The sequence below is a fragment of the Rana temporaria genome, chromosome 4 (assembly GCF_905171775.1).
Source record: "Rana temporaria chromosome 4, aRanTem1.1, whole genome shotgun sequence".
Taxonomy (NCBI): domain Eukaryota; kingdom Metazoa; phylum Chordata; class Amphibia; order Anura; family Ranidae; genus Rana; species Rana temporaria.
The window spans coordinates 284,132,785-284,152,383 of NC_053492.1; the positions used below are offsets into that span (position 1 = coordinate 284,132,785).

The 19,599-nt window shown below is 44.0% G+C and overlaps 1 protein-coding gene across 1 annotated transcript; it reads left to right on the plus strand.

The window, feature by feature from the left end:
• The first annotated feature begins 3,536 nt into the window (after window positions 1-3,536).
• On the plus strand, window positions 3,537-14,295 carry CENPW (centromere protein W). Its single transcript, XM_040350382.1, has 3 exons — window positions 3,537-3,710; window positions 12,574-12,687; window positions 14,008-14,295. Exons 1-3 carry the CDS (start codon window positions 3,621-3,623, stop codon window positions 14,032-14,034), a joined length of 231 nt encoding a protein of 76 aa, XP_040206316.1. The 5' UTR covers window positions 3,537-3,620; the 3' UTR covers window positions 14,035-14,295.
• Window positions 14,296-19,599: the final 5,304 nt, after the last annotated feature.

A 19,599-nucleotide genomic window follows, 5' to 3' on the forward strand; every position in this document is an offset into this window, starting at 1 on the left:
GTGGCGATCTGCGATTTTTATTGGGACTGCGACTTTATGGCGGACACATTTTCGGGACCATTTACATAGCGACCAGTGCTATAAATATGCACTGGTTACTGTATAAATGTGACTGGCAGGTAAGGGATTAACACTAGGGGGCGAGGAAGGGGTTAAATGTGTCCCCTGCATAGTGTTTCTAACTGTGGGGGAAGGGGACTGACTGGGGGAGGTGACCGATCTGTGTCCCTATGTACGTCCTTGTCTGTGTATCCGCCGATCGCGGGTACCTGGCGGACATCGCGGCCACCAGGCACGCGCATCCGCACTTCAGTGATGCGGCGGGGGCGCACGTGCCCCCCAGTGGCCGGAGGACATCTATAGATGTCCTCCCGGCAATTGAAAGCCACCTTGTGGCCGTCTTTTGTCAATTGCCGGGATGTCAAGTGGTTAAAGGTGTTATTATTTTATTTATAAAAGTAACAAACATGTTATACTTACCTGCTCTGTGCAAGGGTTTTGCACAGAGCAGCCCCAGTCCTCCTGCTCTGGACTGCCCTGGCTCCTCCCCTTCATTGGGTGCCCCCACGGAAAGCCGCTTTGTGGGCTTGCTCCCGAGTCCCACTGCTGTGCCCATTGACACAGAAAGCGGGACTCGGCCCCGCTCCCCGCTACTGTGTCACTGGAATTGATTGACAGTGATGACAGCCAATGGCTCTTGCTGCTATAAATCTGTCCAATGAGGAGAGAGACATCGGCTTGATCCGCTGAGCTTGTGCACATCGCTGGATCGGATTGGGCTGAGGTAAGGAAAATGGGGGGGTCTGGGGGAGCTGCAACAAAGAAGGTGTTTCACCTTCATTAAGTTGAAAAACCTTAAACTTAACAATCACTTTAATCTCTTCGCGCCTGTGCCTCCTTGCCCTTCAAGAGGTTTATGACACTGGGATGTGGGGCGGGGCTTAAGAGCACAAGACCACCGTGATTGGCTGTCATAGCGGTCATGTGTACCCTGAAAACTCCCAATCGCAAGCAGGGATCAGGAACTTTTGGTTAGACGCCGGTAAATGTGTGTCAAGAGCGTGCTGTATGGACAGCAATACACAAAAATATGCGGCCCCTCACGCCAAGGACTAGGCACAGAGAGGTAGCAAATTTGTGTGTGGCCGGTGCCAAGGGGTTAAAGAGTATGTGAACCCTAACGATAAAAAATTGTCTTTTATATATAATATTCTAAGCATTTTGCTACAGTATTTCTGTTCAATAAGTGTGAAAACTGTCTCTAATTTTTTTACTCCAGGTGGCCAGACAACGTTTGCTATTTTTCACTTTATTTTGGGCTATTTTCACAAGTTTTTCATTTACAGCTTTGAAAGTTAGTTAAAAGACCCTTCAAACCATATAATTTATGAAATCATAGGGCCTGTAGAGATAAAAGATGTATGAATGATTTTGTATGCCCCCTGATAGTTGCGTAAATGTTTATCAGAACCATATTTTCCATAAAAATACACTAAAATCATTATTAGCATGCACAAACAATATAACGTCCAAAATTCTTACTACATCTAAAAGATAACACTGTATTGAGTTACAGTGCCTTGAAAAGGTATTCATACCCCTTGAAATTGGATCTCAAAGTGGGTGGGATATATATATATATATTAGGCAGGAAGTAAACATGTTGTCCCTGGAGTTGATGTGTTGAAAGCAGAAAAAAATGGGGTAGCCTAAGGATTTGAGTGACTTTGACAATGGCCAAATCAACTAGACAGCTAGACAACTTGGTCAGAACAACTCCAAAACTGCAGCTCCTGTGAGATGTTCTAGTCTAGCAGGACCTACCAAATGTGGTCTAAGGCCTCGTACACGCGACCGAGGAACTCGTCGCAAATGAAACATTGTTTTCCTCGACGAGTTCCTTGTTAGGCTTGTCGAGAATCTTGACAAGCTTTCTTTGCGTACACACTGTCAAGACAAAATTTTGTTGTTCTCAAACGCGGTGACGTACAACACGTACGACGGCACTATAAAGTGGAAGTTTGATTCCACTGGCGCCACCCTTCTGAGCATGTGCGGGTTTCTAAGCATACACACGAAAGTGTTTCTTGTCAAAAACCAGCCCGACAGGGAACACGATGAGGAAATTGAGACTCCCGACGAGACTCCTCTCTTTTTTTCTCATCGAGTTCCACGACAGTTTTCTCAATGAAAAACGTACACGCGACCGTTTTCCTCGGCAAAAAAAGCTCTGCCACCAAGTTTCTTGATGGATTCTGTCGAGGAAAACGGTCGTGTGTACGAGGCCTTAGGAAGGAAAACTGGCAAATCGGTGACATGGTCAGAGGTGGCTGAGGCTCAGTGATGCACATAGGGAGCAAAGGTTGGCCTATGTAGCCTGATCCACTAGAAGAGCTACTGAAGCTGCAATTTCTGCAGTAAGGCTGCATTCATGTTTTTTCACGTATATGGATGGGCTTTTTAGCAAGTTTTGAACTCTGGCATTTTTGTATTCGCCAATAGAGAAAAAAAATCATTTGATTTTACATCATTTGTTGTTGTGTGTTTCTGCTTCTATGGTTATTTACATCTACAGTACTTCTTGGTATTCATTGTTTTCTGTGGTGCTTTCTGCTCTCCAATGATGGATGAAATGGCATGTTTAATGGTGGCAACCGCAACATCATAAATCCATCATAAAGAAGAAAGAAAAGGAGAACATGAAGACAGTGAGTTCATCGTGTCATTGCTGATCGAGAACAGGGGGGCCAGATCTGGGTCATGTACAGGCAGCTGCTGTGCGGTACAGGAGGATCTGTTTTTTTTTCCTTTGCAAAAAAAAATTTAAATAAAAAAATTATAATAAATAATACATAAAAATCTATAAAAAAAAATCAATGAATGGAAATCGCAGTGATTCCCACACCCGCAGTGAAAACGTGCTGCTCAGAGAAAACACGTGGCGGCGGCGCCGCCATTCATTCTTAATTGCCCCCCCCCCCGCCTCTACACGTTAAAAAAAAAGCAGTGTGTTTTCAGGAACCACACAGACAAAAATGACCAGACAACTTCCCTGCGGGCCACATTTAAAAAAAGTGCATGCACCTTTTTCTGCGGGAAATACAGGCATGGCAGCCCACATTTGTTTAAAATGAGCTGCCATGCCCACGCGAAAACAGGCAGCAAAAACGCTAAGGTGTGAAACTAGCACTAATGAAAAAAATTGTTCATTCAGAATCAACTGACTAGGAAATAAGTCCAAGAACATTTTCACAGAATATTCTATAGAACTGATCAGTCGCATGTCAGAAACTTTCTTGAAAAAAAAAAACCCTTTGAAAACAAGCCCATATATAATAACAATGTAATTCTCTATATATTGTACGGGAGACAAATGCCACAAAGAAACCCTGCAGATATTAGCGATACCTACTCGTCCAACGAGCAGACAAATGAAAGCTACAACACGCCATTCACATCCAGCAATCACATTCCCATACATTTACTATTCACGCCGCACTTCCGCCCTTACTGAAAGCTGCCGTTTTACATCACTACAGCGCGCCGCCCTTTGACGTCATACGAAGGTGCCACCGGGTATTTCAAAATAAGCTCCTTGTACCATTGCGCCAAGCGGCAGGATGGTTCGTTCGGTGCCTCGGGCTGCTATTAGAGCCGCTATAAAGAAACGGCTTCCCGATCTTCGTCTGGAGACTAACGTGGACCTGCTGGTGAGAGCCGGGGACGTGTAGACTATATGGGGGGCGGCTGTGTAGACGGACCGCTCTGTTATTGTTTGGCGATCTGTGAAAACTGGGGTGGGATGGGCTCTTCCCACAGTAATGAGTAAGGTTAAGACGTAAAAGGACATTTGAAATCCTATTGGGGACAGCACTCCTTTTTAACCACCTGATTTCGGGCCCAATTCTGATATTTCTCCTCTGCATGTAAAACTTGAGCTAAAAAATTACATAGAAACCCCAAATATAGTGTGTGTGTGTGTGTGTATATATATATATATATATATATATATATATATATATATATATATATATATATATATATAGTGTGTGTCCACGGAATGGCAACTATTTAAATATCTCTATAGGTGAGCCTTTAAAAGCCTTTACAGTAGTGTTTCAGCAGGGGCCCCTTGAAGCGGAGTTCCAGCCTTTTAGTGTTTATTAAAAGTCAGCAGCTACAAAAAGTGTAGCTGCTGACTTTTATTAAAGCGGGGGTTCACCCTGTTAAAAAAAAAAAAAAAGTTTTTTTTTTATTAGACCATTAAATTCGGCATCGTAGCGCGAGCTACGGTATGCCGGTCTTACATTTTTTATCCCCGTACTCACTGTGCTATCGATGATTGAAGAATCCGGGGAATGGGCGTTCCTATGGTGAGAGAAGGTGATTGACGGCCGGCCCTGGCACGTCACGCTTCTCCGGAAATAGCCGAAATAGGCTTGGCTATTCACGGCGCCTGCGCATAGCCTGTGCGCAGGCGTCGTGAATAGCCGAGACCTACTCCGGCTGTCTTCGGGGAGCGTGACGTGCCAGAGCCGGCCGTCAATCATCCTCCCTCTCCATAGGCACGCCCATTCCCCGCGGGAGTCGGATTCTTCAATCAACGATACCACAGTGAGTACGGGGATTAAAAATTTAAGACCGGCATACCGTAGCTCGCGCTACGATGCCGAATGTAATGGTCTAATGATGGAAAGGAGGGTGAACTACCGCTTTAAACAGACACTTACCTGCTCCATGGTCCAGCGACGCGGCCGCCCGGACCTCTGCCCATCTCCGGCCGGCGCCTCCATTCATAGTGTGGGCACCAAACCGTGGCAACTTTCAGCTTTACGGCTGGGCACTCACTGCGCTTTGAGTGGACAGGCGATCTCCTGGGACCTGTTACGTGTCCCTGCAGGCCACCTAAGGTGAGAAGAGAAATCGCAGAGGCAGTCCCTGGGCGGAAGTGGGACAAGAAGTCCCACTCCTACCGAAGCCACAACAAAAAAAAAATTACATGGCAAGTGGCATGTAAGGGGGCGAGGAGTGCTTAAAGCAGGTGGAGCTCTGCTTTAAGGACTGTAGTTGAGAAACGCTGCTTTACAGGTTACCAATGTGGAGTTAGAGGTCTGATGCTAGAATTATTGCCCTCGCTATAACGTTCATGGTGATACACTATTTACATAAGCGGGCTGGTACAAATTTGTCTTTGCATGCAAAGGGTGGGGAGGGGATGCTTTAAAAAAAAAATTTGGGATTTTATTTACTTTTTTTTTTTTTTTGCACTGTCACTTTATCTTGATGCATTAAGAAAAAATAAATACCAATCTGTCTGCAGCAGCCTTCCTAATACTTACCGGAGCCCCATCTCTATCCAGCTATGTTTCACAAGAGGCTCGGCTGCCCAGGATCTCCCTCCTGATTGGCTGAGACAGGGGCACCATTGTCTCCCGCTGCTGACACTCATAGTGAATGAGGCGGAGCCAGGCCGTGGCTCTGTGTCTGAATGGACACAGAGCAGTGGCCCAAGTGCTCCAATAGCAAGCTGCTTGCTGTGGGGGCACTTGGCAGGAGGGAAGGGCCAGGAGCACCTGAGGAGGAGGATCAGGGATGCTCCTGTTCAAAACCCTTGCCACAGAGCAGGTAAGTAGAACATGCTTGTAGCTTAAAAAAGGTCTGGTTGAAAGTCTATATAGTATAACCAATGCTTCATTTTCGGCAGCTGGAAAAAAAGATAGATACTGGGGTCATGACTGCAGTTACAGCCATTTGGTATAACCACTGATACCCAAGGACGTACAAGTAGCGGTTAAAGAGTAATGCCACTTTTGTTGAGAAAGTTCTCCTCTGGGTAATCGATGTACATTGCAAGGATTTTGACAAACTTTGTTGCAGATTCCTTTTTGTTATTCTGAAGAAATCCCTGTGTTCCTCTGTGCCCATGTGTACAAGTGAGTCTAATGTGAGTGGTTTCTTATGTACCAGCTGCTGCACCTGCAAAGCTCTAATTAGGAAAGTTGCAGGATCTGCATCCCTTTAGATGTTAATTCCTATTGGGAGTATCTCACCAAAAATTAAATTTTTGTTGCAGGGATGCCTGAAATCTGACTTGAGGTGTGTGTGTGTGTGTGTGTGGTTTTTTTTTTTGGCTGCCCTTTCAGCCAAGTGAATGATGGGTTTCAAAACATGCTTCCTGATTGGCTGGGAGTAGGACCTGTGTTACAATGCTAAATAATCATTCGCACTGGTACGGGAGAGCAGGGCTGCGGATGACAGAGGCACGATTCTGGCTAAAATGAGAATCGCAATTTTTTATTTATTTTTTTGCTTAGAAGATAGATCATGATCATCGTGGCGTAACATCATCTTTCACATTAAAACAAAAATTGGGCTAACTTTACTGTTTCGCTTCCCCTTTTTTTTTTTTATTAATTGAAGTTTATTTTTCCCCCCAAAAAATGCATTGGAAAGACTGCTGAATACAGTGTGACATAAAAGTCTCTGCTAAAGTGTATATATAATGTTTGGGGGTTCCAAGTAATTTTACAGCAAAAATCTTTTTTCTCTAGTCGTCTTCCAGGACAGCCTCTTGAGACCTTGGGCTCCTCCCTCCGGGACAGGAAACACGTACACCCTTTTCTTTAAAGGGCGGTCCTCTAGATCTCCTCCTCAGTTATTGTGTTTCCTGCCAGAAGGGAAGGAGCACGTTTTTTAAGGGACTTTTAAAATGCTGGATTCCCTCTCTGCCTGGTACCCCTCTGCTCCTGCTAGGAAGAGAAAGGTCACCGTTTTTTCACTGCTGTCTAAAGCTCAGAGAGAGTGGGAACCCTTGATGTCGGCATCCCCCCCCGCAGTACCCAGTACCTGTTGCGTTGGTCTCCTTCTGAGGGCACAGCGCGGTACATCAGCTATGGCGGCGGCGAGAGACGCTGGCTGGCCATGCCGCTCTGCACTGCAGATCCTCTTCCGGAGCGGCGCTGAGGGGCGGGACGGATGCGTTCCACAAGGCGGAAGTGCGTCACCGGAACGGCGTCATCAAGGGGCGCTGTCGAAACCTAGTCCCATTCGACTTAAGCGCGGCAGTGGAAGGAAGGCACACGGAGCGGTGTGTTCCATACGCAGCCGAGCTGTTTAAGGACACAGGACCGATGGAGGAAGCGAGGCAGGCTACAGACTCCGGGTCCACCGGCTCCGGCGTCTCCCAGGTAAGGGGGGCTAGGCTGACTCTTCACTTACCTTGGGGGGACATGGTCTGAATTATCTCAGGACCTTTTCTCCCTCCCTGGGCAGGGCCTGTGGTGGAGGGCTCCCCAGCACTTACCTTTTCTGACACACGGGTGGTTGTCAGGGGGCATTGTCTTTTATACTAAAGCATGGTGTTTGTGTTTGATTTTAGATCAAATCTCAGGACAAAACGCCAGCACAAGCCCCTAAAAGAAAGTGCGCTGTATGTGGGGAAAAATTGGGTTCCAGCTGGAAAAAGCCTCTATGTGTAGAGTGCATCTCCAGTCTGGTCAAAGATGACTCTGTGGCAGAATGCCAAAAAGTCTTATCATCTGTAAAAGATGAGCTAGCATCCACTTTCAAGTCTTTCCGGGGAATGATGGATAGGATGCAGATGCCGTCCCCGGTATATAGGACCCCTAGTGCCCCGTCCTTGGCAACTCCGGTCGAAGGGGATGAGCATGAGGAGGAGGAAGCAGGAGGGTCCACTCGGTCCCAGGCTTCCTCTCAGGTAGATTCAGCTTCTGGCTCTGAGCTAGAAGAAGAAGACTCTTCCAGGGGGACTAGATATAGACTGTCTCTAGAAGATGTGGGAGACTTGCTTAAAGCAATATATGAAACCCTAGAGATCCGAGAGGAACAGGTCCAGCTATCTAAGCACGACCAACTTTATCAAGGTAGTGCTGTAAAAACCAGGTGTTTTCCTGTTCATAAGTCGTTGGTGGAAACGATCTTGTTGGAGTGGGAGCAACCAGAAAAAAGACCTTTTTTTGCAGGGAACCTAAAGCGTAGATATCCTTTTGAGGAAGATACTACGCTCCCATGGAACAAAGTTCCAAAGCTAGATGCACCTCTGGCCAGGGTGTCAAAAAGAACTGACCTGGCCTTCGATGACCTTGGAACACTTAAAGATCCAATGGATAAAAGGGGTGACATCATTTTAAAAAGGGCTTGGGACGCTTCCACTATTGCACTTAAGCCAGCGTTGGCGGCTACCTGCGTAGCCAGGAACTTGGAGTGTTGGCTTAATCAACTCCAAGCGCATATCACTGCTGGTACATCCAGGCAGCAGATTTTAAAATCTTTCCCGTTACTCTTGAAGGCGGCTGGCTTCCTAGCCGATGCTTCCTCAGAATCGGTGAAGCTTGCAGCCAGATCTGCAGCGTTGGTCAACGCAGCCAGAAGGTCGGTCTGGTTAAAGACATGGACGGGTGACGCCGCATCAAAATTAAAACTCTGCGGCTTACCTTTTTCTGGCGATCACTTATTTGGTCCGGGTCTCCAGGAGGCACTAGAAAGGACACAAGATAAAAAGAAAACCTTCCCGGAAAGAAAAAAGAAAGAAAATAAACGCTTTTTTCGAGGGTTTAGGCAAAGCCAGAAAGACCGGGATTCACATCCTAAAAAACATTGGGTGGGCCAAAAGGGACGTGGAAGAGGAGGAATCTTGTTTAACCCTCCTCAGGTTCCCCCCAAAACCCAGTGACACTCAGGTCCCTGTGGGAGGAAGATTGGGGGAGTTCCTCTCACAATGGACAGAATTAACAGTCAGTCCGTTTGTACACGACCTCATAGAAAACGGCTACAGGCTGGAATTCTCAGTTCCCCCTCCCCCAATATTTTTGGTCACTCAACCTCCCAGAGACCGGGAGAAGGCAGAGGCCCTGGGTCTCCTTTTAGGGGACCTGTTGGATCAGAGGGTTCTGTTGGAAGTTCCCCAGGAGGAGGAAGGTCAGGGGGTGTATTCACATGTCTTCGTGGTGAAAAAGCCCTCAGGAAAGTACAGACTGATTTTAAACCTTCGTCCCCTCAACAAGTGGGTCCGGTACAAACGGTTCAGAATGGAATCGATATTTTCAGTCACCAGTCTGATCTTCCCAAAGTGTTATATGGCCACCGTGGACTTACGGGACGCATATTTACACATTCCGATCCGTCAGGAATGCCAAAAATTCCTGCGTCTAGCGGTAAGACTGGGTTCTGCTACCAAACATCTGCAATTCAGGGCCCTTCCCTTTGGCCTGTCTTCCTCGCCAAGGATTTTTACCAAAGTCCTAGCAGAAGCCCTGGCACCACTGAGACTCCAAGGAGTAACAATAGTGCCTTACCTAGACGATCTGTTGTTCATAGCCCCGTCTGGTCATCAGTTAGAGAGCGACCTGAAGGTAGCCCTGTCTTTCCTGCGTTCCCTGGGTTGGCTGGTCAACGAAGAAAAATCGCAGATGATACCATCACAGGAGGTGATGTACCTGGGATACAGAATATCCTCAGTAGAAAAGAAGATTTTCCTTCCCCAGGAAAAAATTCTCAAACTAGATCAGGCGGTTGCTTTTCTCCAGACGAATCAGGAGATCAGCATAAGGCAAGTTATGCGAGTTCTGGGTCTGATGTCGGCCTGTTTTCCGGCGGTACCCTGGGCCAGATTTCATTCGCGTCCTCTCCAGGCACATATGCTCAAACTTTGGAGTGGCAGGAAGGAGGATTTGGACCTCACAATACCTATCCCAAAGAGCATTCAAAGAAACCTATGGTGGTGGAGAGCCAGAGAAAACCTGGACAAGGGTCTTCTCTGGGATCCGCCAGTGGCTCTGGTAATGACCACCGATGCCAGCAGGGGGGGTTGGGGCGCCCACCTGGGAGAAGTTTGGACCCAGGGTCAGTGGTCGTCCTCGGAGGTTCTTCGGTCATCGAACCAAAAAGAACTGTTAGCACTTGAAGCCCTGAATGGCTTTTAGAACGGCTATCTAGTGGGTCAGCATCTACAAATCAGGACAGACAACGCTGCCACAGTAGCTTATATAAACAAGCAAGGAGGCACAAGGAGCCCAGCCCTACAGGCAACAGCTACACAGATCTTGATCTGGGCAGAGAAAAATCTGGTACACCTTTCAGCTGTCCACCTAAAGGGCTCACTGAATACCCTGGCAGATTTCCTCAGCAGACAGGTAGTATGTCAGGACGAGTGGTCTCTAGACCAGGAGACTTTCTACCAGATAGTCTCACTCTGGGGACTACCAGAGGTGGACCTGTTCGCAGCAAAGGAGAACAGGAAGGTTACAACATTTTTTTCCATTCACCCACAAGACAAAGCGAAGGGGATAGATGCCTTTTCACATCCTTGGCATTTCAGCCTGGCATACGCATTCCCTCCAGTGAGGTTGATTCCCAGGGTAATCCAAAAATTTCTCAGGGAACCCGCGGATCTGATTCTGATCACGCCTTTCTGGCCCAAGAGGCCATGGTTCGCCAGCCTGTGGAGGCTGGCCCTGTATCCACCTTGGACACTTCCAGAGAAAGTAGATCTACTGTCTATAGGTCCAGTCCTTCATCCTCAAATAAAGAACCTGAAACTAACTGCCTGGTTTCTGAAGAGCAACTATTGAAAGCACGGGGTTTTTCAGATAAAGTGGTCACGACTCTCTTAGGGTGTCGCAAACCGGTAACTAGAGCAATATACTCTAAGGTGTGGAAAAAATTCAATTCCTGGAAGATACAACAAGGAATGAATCATTCTGGCATCCCAGTAGTGCTAGAATTTTTGCAGGCAGGTGCGGACTTAGGCTTATCAGTCAGCACTCTCAAAGTACAGGCGGCTGCCTTAAGTATTTTTTTGGATGTACCTCTTCAACAGGATCGCTTCGTCAAAAACTTTTTCAAAAGTCTGACAAGATCTAATCCAACTAGGATTAGAGCCTGTCCCTCTTGGGATCTGTCCTTGGTACTAAAGGCTCTTACTAACAAACCATTTGAACCGCTGGAAGAGTCTTCTCTGAAACATGTTACCCTTAAGACAGTCTTTCTAGTGGCCATAGCCTCAGCCAGGAGAGTCAGCGATCTTCAGGCCCTCTCTATTAGGGAACCCTTCCTATCTGTATTTGATGATAGGATAATTCTTAGGACGGATCCTAGCTTCCTACCCAAGGTAGCCTCTACCTTTCATAGGACTCAGGACATTGTCCTACCAACCTTGCTTTCCTCTTCAGAAAATGATGAAGGGGAATTTTTGTCCTTATTGGATGTTAAAAGAAGTCTTTTATTTTACTTAGAAGTCACAAAGGAATTTAGACTATGTGACTCACTTTTTGTTAACTTCTCAGGTGCCCGCAAGGGTCACAGAACATCAAAATCCTCTATTGCCAGATGGCTCAGGATGTTGATTGTAGAAGCATATACGTTAGGGGGTAGGGAACCACCTACAGTTAAAGCACATTCTACTCGGGCAGTGGCGGTTTCCTGGGCAGAAAGAGCAGGAGCGTCCCCGGAAGAGATCTGTAAGGCGGCAGCCTGGACATCTTACTCAACCTTTGCAAGACACTACCGGTTGGACCTGCTGTCAGACAAGGATCAGGCCTTCGGACGAAGGGTCCTCCAGACAGTAGTCCCACCCTAAAAACCAGTAAGTTCTTGCTTGTCATCTCAAGAGGCTGTCCTGGAAGACGACTAGAGAAAGACCGGAGTTAGGCTTACCGGTAACTCTGTTTCTAGGAGTCTTCCAGGACAGCCGGAGTTTTTCCCACCCGGTGTCTGTTAAGGAACTGTAATTGTGGTGAAGATATAAAATGATCTAACGATGTGTTAGTAGACTATGTCTTTCAGGATCTTCTGGTATTTCTCGGGCAAACTGAGGAGGAGATCTAGAGGACCGCCCTTTAAAGAAAAGGGTGTACGTGTTTCCTGTCCCGGAGGGAGGAGCCCAAGGTCTCAAGAGGCTGTCCTGGAAGACTCCTAGAAACAGAGTTACCGGTAAGCCTAACTCCGGTCTTTTTTTTTTTTTTTTAACTTAAACAAGTGTCAGAAAAAGATTTGGACTTTAAGTGGTTAAACTTGCTGCATTTACACACAGACCCTTTCACACTTACGGATCCCATGATGATCTGCTCCTTGAATATCCGCTTGCTCAGCGGGGATCTCTCCGTTGATCCCAGCTGAGCCGGCAGATGACAGGGCGATCCCTACGCCCTTCCTCCGATCAAGACGGAAAACATCAGATGTGTTCTGACTTGATCTGAGGAAGGGTGTAAGCATGCAACCCCGAAACGGATGTCATCATCCACATCTTGAATACTTTTTTGGTATGTAACCTTTATGAAGATATTTGAAAAATAAACAATTTTAAGTGCAGCAACTCCTGAACTTTTTTCATATATATGGTCGGTGGGAAGACCTGTTTGCTGGCACTTGTTGTACACCGGGTGTAGTTCTCCCTCTCTCACACTGTTGGCTAGAACGTAATAAGCATCTAATGTGGGACTGGACATTACTGTTGTCTATAAATGTAGATTTAAAACCTTACCATCTTAGTTACCAGTGATAGCAATGAGGTAAATGTAAAATATCTAATACTGTAACTTTACTTGTTTACTTCAGATCTATTTAAACTGCGTGCTGTTTCTCCAAAGATTGGCTACAGAAGCTCGACTAAAGGCTATTGAGGAGCGATGCTCTGTGATCAAGCCATCGCATATCAAAGCTGTGACAAAGGTATAAAACTTTTTTTATTTAAGTTGACTTGAAGATTTACTATGTTATAGGGGACCTTTCTAGTAATGGTTATTGCACCTAAGCAGTACCCTAAAAAAAGTGCCTTTTGTTTTAAAAAATAACAGTGCACTTCCTGGCATGTGAGGGTGTCTAGACAGTTATGTACCTACAGCCTTATAGCTGTTTATCTGTAGAGTGAAATTTAAAGTGGAGTTCCACTCAATAGTGGATGTTCCGCTTATCTGTCTCCTCCCTGCCCCCTTCTGGTGCCACATTTGGCACCTTTCAGGGGGAGGGGGGGAACGGGAACCTATTTTTAATTCAGCCCCCCTGCCTCTGCCGCCAGGCCGATTAGAAAGCGCAGTAGGGTACCGACTGTGAAGATAAAAGGCTTCACTGCAGGTTTCACCTACCAGGAATGGCGGCGGCCGCACCCAACAGCTCTTTCAAAAATCGTCTGGGGTGCCGACATCGTGGGAACCATGGACAGGTAAGTGTCCTAATGTTAAAAAGTTGACAGCTACAGTATTTGTAGCTGCTGACTTTAAATTGTATTTTTTTGGGGGGCATGAACGACACCTCCTTTAAAAGAGGAGGGACGCAACTTCCGAGGGACAGCGCCATCTATGGAAGTGGGGAAGTCAGAGCTCTCTGCTCCTATTCTCATGATCTCCTTTGTCTCTTAACACGTTTTTGTAAAAAAGCCTACTGTCCAGAGATCCATAGCACAAGGTTGGGGGAATGACTAATCCTTTGCCAGAAATATATTTGGGGTCTGTGCATATTTTGGGTAGGGTAGGAAAAGATTAGAGCCCTTGTCTGTTTTTTACTGCTGTCCAGGGCAACATTAGGGAGATATACCCCCACTTTCTGTCCCAAATTCACTAGACAAAAATGAAAATCCAACAGGGGTTATAGCCTTCCCGTACATACTATTTTTTTTTTTTTTTTTTAATAGAATTGCATTTATATTTGCTTTTTAATAGTTTTGAAGCGCTCTTGCATTAAAAAAAGTGCAAGAAAAATGCATCCCTTTAAATTTTCTGTACGTCTTTTCACTGGTCTGTTACGGTGTAACACAACTCCGCACTGAAATGCATTTAAAACGTGGCAAAAATGCATCAAAAAGCGCACTTTATTTTTTGAGTCACATGACTTGTTAAAATAGCGATTGTTTTTCGGTGGCCATTATCGGCACGTTCTATTATTAATTATTAATATTGTGGTCAGTATAGGTAACAGCCTGTTGTGTTGTGCTTTTGTACATGAGTTTGTTTTTTTATTTTTTTATTTTAAAGTAATTGTATATTTATTTTGTAGATGGTCCTGAAAATGTCAAGAGGTTGAAAATCAACTCTGGATTGTAAAATAAGATGCCTCTGGATAACAACATCATCTTGAAAACTGATTTATTTTCTTTACAGTTAATTTTGAATCTTTGGTATCTGTATATGTTTTATTTATGAATAGCCTGCAGTGTAGATGAAATATGCCATAGTCAGCTAAGCAATAATGCACTGTATTTTATTATAAAGGTCTTGGTTTTTATGTATGTTTATGTACAGCAATATGTGTAAATTTTTTAATTAAACATTGTAGTTAACATCAGTTTTGTTTCTTAGGTTGTATGTGCAGTCTAGTATTTGTTTGTACATTCATATATGTAGCGCTGATATCCGAGACAACAGTTTACCTTTTTGTATGTGGCTTTGGTTCACACCAGTGTGGCTTTGAAATCGCAGTACTTCAGTGTGATTTCAAAGCCGCAGATCAATGCGATTTGGATCTACAACTTCCTTTAATGGAAGTCAAAGCAAGTGGCAATGAAATCACAGAAAAGTAGTGCAGGAACCTTTTTCAAAGTTGCTTCAACTTGAGTCGCGACAATTTTTAACATTTCCATTGCAGCAAATAACATGACAATTCGCATTGGTTTGAACAAGGCCTCAGAGTGGCCTAAGGGAGCGAACGATTCTTCTACATACAGGGAATACAGAACTACACAGAATTGCCTGGAATTGGTTCCCTTTAATTCTTACTTGGTATATACTGTGTACAGTATATAGCTGTTTGTTCTGTTTAACCACTTCAGCTTTTATTGATCAGTAGGGCTGCAACTAACGATTATTTTCATAATCGATTAGTTGGCCGATTATTGTTTCGATTAATCGGATAATAGCCTTAAAAAAAAAAAAAAAAGTGGGGTTTTTTTTGGGCCAATTTGTTGTTGGGCAGATTACAAAACACAAATTGCCGCAAAAACACATTACATGCTTTTCTGCAGCTTCTCCATTGAAGTATATTGAACCAAAAAAAACAAAATGGCACCGTTTTGCGTTTAAAAGTCCTTGCCCTTTCCAAATACGCAGCAGCTGAAAAAAAATCATGTATGTGAATGTGTCCTATAGGAAAACATGTAAATGAACTGTAGTGTGTTTCTGCAAAAAGCACCAAAAAACAGATGTGTGACCCCAGGCCTGAGATGTTCGTAACATAATGGGGTTAAAAAACACAAAAATAAGTACAAAAAGAGCAAATAATCGCTACTGTAAGGGGTTAATTTTTTTACTGTGGGACAGTAAAAGTAATATTTACAGTAGCGATTTGCTTTTTTGTACTATAAAGGGCTAATTTTAGTTTTTTTTTAACCCCATTATGTTACTGGCCGATTAATCGATTATGAAAATTGTAATTGATTAATTTCATAATCGATTAGTTGTCGATTAATCGATTAGTTGTTTCGGCCCTATTGATCAGAGCAATTTTTATATTTCTACAGTGGGCCTGGGTTCACACTGATGCAAGTTTACAGCGGGTTTGATGCGTTTAGGAACCGTTAGTTTTGCAGGTCGTGTAAAAAGCAGAGTATTCCATGGCTTTGGTTCACATCTACAGTATGCATTGCAAATTTGGTGCGAGGAGGGGGTTCCTGTGCGTGTTTACTGCAGGTGCGATGCAAATTCCTATGGTACTGTTTGAAATTTTATCTTTTTATATACTTCAATTGAACTTGCTAGAGAAGTAAGCAGTATAGTCTAACTGTAAAGTCTTGCAGCCCTCCACAGAACAAAAGGGTGTTCATATGGCTGAAAGAAAAGAAAGGAGGGCACACCGACCTAGTGCATTACCACTTAAAATTTTATTAAAAACAGAATAAAAAGCTATAGTCCTACTCACAAGGAAAATTGATTAAGCGCTTTTCAGACAGCTGGACTTGGACCTTGCGGCACCTGCCAGTGGAACCTCAAACATCTAGACGGCTGACGTGTTTATGGGGCGTAACTCCTTCTTCAAAGCCTAAATGGTCACTGTATTCTGTTTTTAATAAAATTTTAAGTGGGAATGCACTAGGTCGGTGTGTCCTCCTTTCTTTTCTTTTTAAATTCGCACCTCACACAGGACAAAAAACAGATCAAATTCGCAGTGCATCGAATCACAGTAGTGTGAACCTAGGCTAAAGTGGTATTCAACCCACAAGAAAACCATTGTTCTATTGCAGCGAATCAATTCTCAGGCCTCATGTACACAGCTGCTGGTAAACAGACGTTTAGCAGCAGTTGGGAATTATTTTTTTTTTTTTTTTTCCCAGCTGCCCCTGAACTTTCCTATGTTATCTTATTAGTACATCTACACAGGGCCATTTATAGTCGTTTCTGGGCAGTTGAGTTTAGAAGCATTTTTTAGAAAGCAAAAAAGCGTTCAGGTTGCATGTTCAGAGGCATTTGAAACTCCAAATACCTGCAACAGCTTGTACATTTAGCCGCGTTTTTCGTTTACAGACGTTTTTACATTTTTGACTATTTAAAAAAAACACTTCTGGACGCAAATGTGGCTTGTAAAGGCGGCAAAATGAACGTGTTTAAATGTTAGTTACGATCTGTCAAATTAAATCGTTCAGGAGAGGTTGTTTAATGTCCTGTGTACATTTAAGTGGATGTAAAGCCACTCTCATCCTTTCTAAACTACTGCCATAGTGCTGATCTATAAGGATATAGACGCCTCCTGCATGTATCCTTACCTAACAAATGTCTCCCCTCTGTCTGTTATAAGAACTGAAAAACTGCAGATTCTGTGGGTGGGTCTGTTGTCTGGAGCTCGGTGTGTGTGTGTATAGTCGTGATGTCAGTAGACTCCCCGCCCTCCTCTACACTCCCCATGCATTTTTTTTTCCTGACTATTCCTTACACTAAATTCTGCTATGATCACTAACATCCAGTCAAAATCCAGAAAAGTAACTACATGACTAAAGAAAAGGAGTGGGGGTGGAAATTAAAAAATGCCTGTCTCCAGGCTAGTGCATGAGATATGTAAATAACCTGTCATTCACAGCAAGGGGGAAAAACGGACAAAAGTTTTCTCCCGTTTTTTTTTTTTTTTTTTTTTTTTTTTTAGTGATCTAAAGGGATTGTTTAAAGCTGGATTAACTTTGTGGCAAGACTGGGCACAGATCATAGGAAATCTTTTACTCTACATTGTGACATCAAGAAAAAAAAAATCGGTTTGCATTCACTTTAAGCATTAGATGTGATGGCTGCATTTGTTTTCGTTTTTTGTTTTTTCTTCTTTAGGCCTTCCTTTGTTTCTTTTTGTCCTCCTTTTTTTTGGGGGGGGGGGGGGGTTAGCAGAAAAAAACTGTCCTGCAGATGTAGCAGTTAGCGGCACAAGACAGACTATTTAACACTAGCAAAGGTGCTTATAAGGGTACAGCTTTTATTTATTCATGTAAAACCTTGATACTCCGTTTTTCTCCTTTTAGCATCTGCAGTGTAAGCTGGAGTTTGGCTTCAATTTGTTAGTGTAGCTAAATATGCATCTAAAGCCTGGTACACACGATCATTTTTTTCCGCGGACAAATCGTAGGACTTTTGTCCGAAGGGTGTTGGCCAGGAACTTGTCTTGCATACAAACAGAACACCATTGTTTGCCAACAAACACAAAGCTGTGTGTTTTTTCAGCTCTTAGCGCTGCCCTTTGGGAAACTTCTGCTAATGTTGTGTTTATGGTTAGCATTCTGAGCATGCATGTTTGCACTTTGAATTTTTGTCCGAGGGACTTGTTTACACACAATCGGATAATCCAACAGCACACATTTGTTGTTGGAAAATTTTAAAGCGTGCCATTCAACATTTGTTGGCGGAAAATCCAACAACAATTGTCCGATGGAGCGTACAAACGGTCGGATTTTCGAACAACAGCCTGTCATCGCACAATTCCTGTCAGATAATCCGATTGTGTGCATGGGCCTTTAAACTTCTTTCCCCCCCCAGGCTGGCAATGCGGCTGTCCACAGGTGCTCCCATGTGCTCATCCAGTCTGGGGGCACTCTGATGCAGGAGGTGTGTTACTGGCCAGATCACCAGGTGACAACTGGGTGGTGAAAAAAAGCCCCAAAAAAATATATACAGTTGCCACTATTGGCTGCAATATATAAAATTTGGGGGTTTAATACCACTTTATAGGGCCAGTTCACACCACGTGCAGTCAGTGCGTTTTTGCATTTAAAAATGTATAGTAGGTTAAGTGGTTTCCAATAGCATAGTTCATACCAGTGTGGTTAGCAATTTTTCTGCACTGGAACGTGGTAAAATGCATTGCAGAACGCACATGTCCTTATTTTAAAGTGATTGTAAACATGTCCCTTGTTTTTCAGCTTCCCAGTGAAAGGCTGGCGGGAGGGGGGGGGGGTGTCATTTGGAGAAGAGCACACAAAGTTCCCAGCATAGCTAGAGAACTGACCACGATGTGTTCTTTCTAGTGTGGTCAGTTTTTAATAGAAAACCAGAGGGACTGGCAGGAACATTAGGGATTTCATACAAAGAGAACAGGATACTTTCTCATAAAAGTACATGGTACAGCAGGCACATATCAGAAATATGACGGTTGAGGTAACGAACGCTTTAAGACTTTTCTTTATTTTCGCCTGGTGCTTCAGACAGAACGTCTGTTGTGTTTTTATAAAAAAAAAATGAATTCTGCAAATGTAGCCATTACAAGGATGAGACAAATCATTTACTACTAACGGGGGTGCGTGCCTGTAATGGCCAGCTTATATTAATTTATGTAAAGTCTTTATTCCAAAAGGAACTGCTGTTCCTGCTTATAAAGTATTAGCTGGAGTTTGGCTTCAGTTTTTGTTTTGTGTGTTGTGTTACCAATTTTCACTTCTATCAGTCAAGCGCTATCACACACACACAGTACATCTGCAATATGTTTTGAACTTCTGCCAAGCAATCTCAGCTATTTGATGTAAAAAGTATCGCTCGATTCTATTACAACTAAGTACTGGAGACCCTTCCTTTCCATGTCTAGTTGTATAATCTGTACAAATCTCTGGTCTGGTTTTGTGACATCCTCTAGAGGTGAGAAGTTCCTAAATGCCGCAGAAAGTGACCCTACGTAATGATTGTAAGACAGGACAAGCTCTTGATACTCTGAGCTCAGAAGAAGTGGGTTGAATGATGCTGAGTATCCAACATGGAAGACTAACATTGTTGGATTGGAGATCAGGTAAGTATAGCAGCCAGTGCTTTGGGGGATCCATTTATTTTTTATGTTCATGCTGGACAAATATGAACCATGGCTGGCCGTGTTGGCACCACCTGGCTTCAATCTGAAAATGTTATGGAAATTTGTGGCTAAACTGTTTAATTCGTTAAGGCTGCTACAATGTTTGCAGGAAAGTTGGTTTTTCTTTATAAAAATCAATTTGACCATATTTTTTGTTATGGATAGCCAAAGTATAGAGTAACAGCACCCCCCCAAGATCAGGTTTCCAAGTAGAAGCAGAGAGAGAATGGTGGACTCTACTATCCAGCCAGACTGCAAACAATTTTAAAGGGTAGGTACCTGTGGCTGTACATTAAGTCATCTTGCCCAAACTTTAGCAAATGTCTTTGGACAACCCCCTGTTAT

Excerpts from the sequence above, each read along its gene's own strand:
- CENPW (XM_040350382.1), top strand. The coding sequence starts at position 3,621 with ATGGTTCGTTCGGTGCCTCGGGCTGCTATTAGAGCCGCTATAAAGAAA. Across the intron at positions 3,711-12,573 it reads AGACTAACGTGGACCTGCTG|ATCTATTTAAACTGCGTGCT; the intron begins GTGAGAGCCGGG and ends TGTTTACTTCAG. Across the intron at positions 12,688-14,007 it reads ATATCAAAGCTGTGACAAAG|ATGGTCCTGAAAATGTCAAG; the intron begins GTATAAAACTTT and ends TTTATTTTGTAG.